Source organism: Impatiens glandulifera, chromosome 2 (genome assembly GCF_907164915.1).
Source record: "Impatiens glandulifera chromosome 2, dImpGla2.1, whole genome shotgun sequence".
Taxonomy (NCBI): domain Eukaryota; kingdom Viridiplantae; phylum Streptophyta; class Magnoliopsida; order Ericales; family Balsaminaceae; genus Impatiens; species Impatiens glandulifera.
The window spans coordinates 56,844,522-56,850,071 of NC_061863.1; the positions used below are offsets into that span (position 1 = coordinate 56,844,522).

General features: G+C 28.1%; 2 protein-coding genes across 2 annotated transcripts; both read right to left on the bottom strand.

Annotated features, from left to right (window-relative positions):
• Positions 1–1,420: 1,420 nt before the first annotated feature.
• LOC124926277 (histone H4) lies at positions 1,421–2,188 on the bottom strand. The gene is made up of 2 exons (XM_047466469.1): positions 2,135–2,188; positions 1,421–1,997 (listed from the first exon to the last, which is right to left on the bottom strand). Exon 2 carries the CDS (start codon positions 1,963–1,965, stop codon positions 1,654–1,656), a length of 312 nt encoding a protein of 103 aa, XP_047322425.1. The 5' UTR covers positions 1,966–1,997; positions 2,135–2,188; the 3' UTR covers positions 1,421–1,653.
• An 876-nt stretch (positions 2,189–3,064) lies between these two features.
• On the bottom strand, positions 3,065–4,046 carry LOC124925376 (chitinase 2-like). Its single transcript, XM_047465362.1, has one exon. The coding sequence runs from the start codon at positions 4,043–4,045 to the stop codon at positions 3,128–3,130; it is 918 nt and encodes a 305-aa protein (XP_047321318.1). The 5' UTR covers position 4,046; the 3' UTR covers positions 3,065–3,127.
• Between the last annotated feature and the right edge of the window lie 1,504 nt (positions 4,047–5,550).

The following is a 5,550-nucleotide window of genomic DNA, read 5'->3' on the forward strand; positions in this document are numbered from 1 at the left end:
CACAAACATACTTAATCAATTAACCAGGCATAAACTTGTCATCTGACAGATTCGAACTCAGAACCTCTCGAATAGGCTGGAGAAATCCAACTCTTGATGTCACTTGATTAAAAGAGGGATAATAGAAAAAGTATAATATCTTAATGCAACTAGAAATATTTTTGTTAAATCGAATAATACTAATTAATTAATTAATTAATTATTATGATATATTTTTTAGTTTACAATTTATTATATTAATATTTTTGTTATATATTTTGAAAAATAAATATATATTAGTTAATATTGTTATATATTAAATTTATATATTTAATAAATTTTTGATAAAATGTAGAATTATTATATTTATTTTAATTTTGTGGCAAAAAAAAATTGAATTTACATTAAGTCTTTCAACTCTGGCATTCGACCTGCATATAACCCTATTATATATCATTTAGTTTTTTTTAGTTGACAGCATTGATAGTTTGTTCGACGAAAAAATGTTTGGATAGAAAATATTAGGGGTGTAAACAAATCTGAAAATAATTGAACTAATCTGATAAAAAAACGATCGAAATAATTATAAACCAACCGAGTTCTGGACTGTTCATATTTTCATTAACCGACCTCGGTGGTTCGGTTTACAATTTATATAATAAAAGCCGACAATTTAACTAATTCACCTTGGTATAAGTTTTTAATATATATTAAAAATATGTTTTCAAATCTAGTAATAAATTATGAATATGATATTTTTTTTTTTAAATTTCTACGTTTAATTATTGTACACCTATTTATTATTTTGTATATTTAAATTAATTTTTTTTTAAACTTATTACTATTTAATTAATATTTTAATAAATTTTTTAAAAATTAAATATTTGTTTTATTACCTAATTTATTGTAATTTTATTATAAGATACCATTGCTTTTTTATTATTTAATATTATATTTTTTATATATATATTTAAAAAATTTAAGCTGTTTTCTTATTTATTGTTTTTTTTTTTAACATTTGAACACACTATAATAAAATATTTTTCAATATATATATTTAGTTATATTTTTATTATTTTCTTTTGTTTAATATATTATATATATTTGTTATTTTTAACATTTAAATGGATAAATCACCTAAATACATTTAACCAACATTCATGAAGATTTTAAAAACAGACAAAATAAAAATATACATGAAAATGGTGGTTGTTTTACGCACAATGGGCTTTAATCTCTAATTGAAAGGCCTACCTCAATAAAAATTTGTTGAATGAAAAGCTATCTATGGTTCTGAAGAACTTTTAAAAATTAAATCATAATAAGTATATTTTTCTTGTCTAAATCAAATAATTTTATCCAAGACATACATAAATTGATAAGAATGTATTGAGAATTTGCTTGTTGAAAATGAAATGGGCTTAAGATCTTGACTTCAACATAGCACAATTAAGTAAATCCATAACAAAAAAACAATCTTAGAATGTAATATGCCTAAAATACGAAAGATGTTTTTGATTAAAAAGCAAGCAAAGAAACTAGTTACAATCACCTTCCTAAACAACTACTACTACTAGAATAGAAACCCTAATCCCATTAACAAAACAAAACACCATAGAAATTGAAGAAGAGTATTCTTGACAGCAAGACTTTTTTCAAATAAAACTAAAAAATCTATCCACCAAACCCGTAAAGAGTCCTTCCCTGCCTCTTCAAAGCATAGACAACGTCCATCGCCGTCACAGTCTTCCGGCGAGCGTGCTCTGTATAGGTAACCGCATCACGAATAACATTTTCCAAAAAGATCTTCAATACACCACGCGTCTCCTCGTAAATCAGACCGCTGATTCTCTTTACACCACCCCTACGAGCAAGACGACGGATGGCCGGTTTAGTTATCCCCTGGATGTTATCGCGAAGAACCTTCCTGTGACGCTTCGCACCTCCCTTTCCCAAACCCTTTCCTCCTTTACCACGTCCAGACATTTTGAAATGTTAAGAAGAAATGGGTAGATTAACTGCAAGAAGAGAAAAGAAATCGCGATTAAGTCAAAGAATAGATGTAAAAAAGGGTTCTATGTCAAATTGATTGGATCGAATTGAAGAAAGAACTACAGTTGATTGAATCAAACCCTAGAGAGAGAAAGAGATATACCTGACTGGCTTCCTTGAAGTTGGAGATTGAAGAGTTCTTGGAATCGTGTGTAAGATTGATCTGACTGAGGTACTGTTTATAAGGGAGTTCATGATCCGCGTCGTGGACACGTGTTCTAATTTTATTCGTTGAAGCTGTTTATTCAATAAACTTAAGATGAATGTCTGAAGAAGACGCGGATCGATGACGTGTCATACGGAACGTAAAATAAAGTGTTATAATAAGAAATAATATATATATATATATATTATAATATTAAAATCCACAAATAAAACCTTTCAACATATATATACGAGTGTTGAGAAATAAAAATACTTAGAAACCAAAAACTTAAAATAATATAAGTTTATCAAATATTAAATTATTATAATTCCAATTTATGTTAAAATATGATTAGACTCATTTTTCTCTTATTATATAGACAAACTCCATACACCTATCAAAATCATTTCATATCATTACAACTAAATCAACCAAATTTTATTATCCCTTATTTTATTTTACAATAAATTAATATTTTTTGAATTTCATAATTATAAGTATAATAATTTTTATCTCAATGAAATTCACTATTATAACTATAATGGTAAGAGATAAAAAAAAAAAAAAAAAACAGTTTCATTACATTTAAAATATATAAATTGAAAGTTATGAGTGTGGTGTCTTCCATTTAAAATTATCTCAAATTTGTTTTATTAAATTTGTTTTCAATAACCTTAAACTATTAAGATAGTTGAAATGAAAATAATTGTATAAGAAATTAAATATGACAAAAGTTTGATTCTTATTTTGATTTTTATTTCCAAGCCAAAATGTAATATAGATAACTTAACACTGGAATTCAACTTACATGTGCATACTTCACATTATTTCCCTATCCAATAAATATAGTAAAATAAAACAGAGACACAAACAAAAAGGGAAAAACTACATAAAAATTATGCTGATACTTACTAAGCTATGAATCAAAACTAAAAACCACTAGACTTATTTCTAGTTCGAGCTTGCTAGGAGCTGCTGGGACCGATTCTCGTATCGAAAACCATTCTTTTTCGAATCGTCGGCACACCAAACAAAGATCCCATAAAGCTTGTTCTCACGTTTGAGCCTCTCACAAGCCGTAAAGAAGTTGTTTTCCGGCGATAGCCCACCGCTTCCGTCGCTTATATAACTAACCAAGACTTTGCCACCATTGTAGTTCAATCTTTGAGACTCAAAAAATGTCAAGAATTGTGATATAGTGGTTTTTCTATCATATGCATAGAATTGAAAATTAACATAATCAATCACATCACCATATCTCCTCCACAATGCCAAATAATGTCTTTGAACTTGGCTATCATCAAATGGAGCTATAGAAGCAAACGAGATGACTCTGTTTCTCTTGAGTGTCCTTATTAGCCGCCCAATGCATTCTGCAAAGATGTTCGGGTCCGCTTCAAACTGCTCGTAGTCTATGTCTATGCCCGACAAGTGATAGTCCTCGATGATCCTCGTGAGGGAGGAAACTGCGTTAGCTACCCAAGAATCGATAGACAATGGTTTAAAGAAAACCGAGGAATTCCCTACGGTGGCCCCTCCCAAGGCCAAGGAAACACGAACATTTGGGTGCTTGGTTTTGATGGAGGACACTTGGGAAGGTGATAGGTTAGCTGCATCCCAGAAGATATTGAACCTTCCGTTTGTAGGGGATGGAGATGATGAACTTGTTGTGTAGTCGATGGCAAATGCGAGAATGAAATGGAATTGAACATTAGAGTTTATGGGTACATCGGAGAACTTAATATTGCTGAATTGGGCACCGATGTAAGCACGAAAGATGTTTGAGTTTGCTTGGGTGCTAGCAGTTAACAAAAGAATGATGAATGAATTTAGAATGAGGAATGGGGAGCTTGAAAACCTAGAAGCCATTATTCTTTATGGTGAGATAATTGAGATCAGTATCATTTAGATGTCCATATATAGTGAAGATATTTGAGATAATTGAGATCAATATATGTAATTTAAATATAAATTTATTTGGGTTTTGTCTTTTTGAATTTGATAGGCTTTTGTCTTTTATTGTTTGATTTTTTTGTTTGTTTGGTTGGAATCTTTATAAAAAAAAGAAAAGAAAAAAGGAGTAGTTACATTAAAAAAAAAAAACATTTTAATCAAATGATAGTTATTTTTATTTGAATTTAATTTTTTTTTAATAAAAATTAAATTTAAAACTTTTTATTTGTTGGATAATATTATTTTCACCTCAAATAACCTACTATTATTTATCAATATTTTTCTCTCAAAATTATTTACGAAAAAACAACTTTACACACAATAGACAATAAAAAAGTGAGACAACGGATTAAACATTTAACCCGTAAACACATCTAACCAGACGCAAAACTTACCGTCTGACGGGCTCGAACCCAAGACCTTAGGGTGAGAATATTCACCTCTTGTTGTTACTAAGCTATAAGAGATGATCATTAGACAATACCGTAAAAAAAAAAAAAGGGTACTAGTGATTAAAGTATACATATAGTTCATTAATATGCATTTAGTGGATAACAAAAACATGACAATTAATTACAAAAAGATGAATAGAAATCAGGATACAACAAACATGGCAATTCACATACAAATAAACTATTATAAGTTGGTCCCCTTTAGTAATTGGAATGTAACTGATATTGAGTGTATATCTACTTGTTTTTGGTTTAAAATCATTTAATTATACAATCAATCATTCACATAGACCCATTGTTAATTGCAAGAATCTACCTTATAAGTACAATGTGAGTACAAGCAAACAAACACTAAGTTGGATTCTTTGGTATAGATTCTTCTATTAAGAGAATCAATTTTCAAAAAATATTACCTTACTTGTCCAATGAGTATTTATTTATTTGTTGTTACTATTATATAAAAATAATAGACAAAAGAATACAACTAACTAATATAAAAACTGGAATTAAACTTCTTCTTTTTTAATGTATAATCAATAATGTGTGAAAAGTAATAAAAATTAAAATTTGTGAAACTGAAATTTTGCATTGATCAACATGTAGATAATATAGGTTAATGGAAGAAAAATAGAGATAATATTTGATTTTAAATGAATTATTACATTCAATTTAAGTAGATTTTATTTAAAATGTCTAGGTTAAAGAGAATATTATAATGTTGGCGTTGCTGTTAATTTTAAACAGGGTATTGATTTAAAAGGAATTATCCGCAATTTTTTTTTTAAAATAATACATGTAATATATAACTATATAAGTTCAATATTTTTCCCTTAAAACATGAAGAAAAAAATGGACTACTAAGTAGCAGAGCTGTCCATCACAAAAGTTAGAACTTAGAACATGAATTGAATGTTGTTCAAATGTTTAGCCATAATTTATTATGTTAAGTTTTAGTCCTATAGTAAAAGT

Excerpts from the sequence above, each read along its gene's own strand:
- LOC124926277 (XM_047466469.1), bottom strand. The coding sequence starts at position 1,965 with ATGTCTGGACGTGGTAAAGGAGGAAAGGGTTTGGGAAAGGGAGGTGCG.
- LOC124925376 (XM_047465362.1), bottom strand. The coding sequence starts at position 4,045 with ATGGCTTCTAGGTTTTCAAGCTCCCCATTCCTCATTCTAAATTCATTC.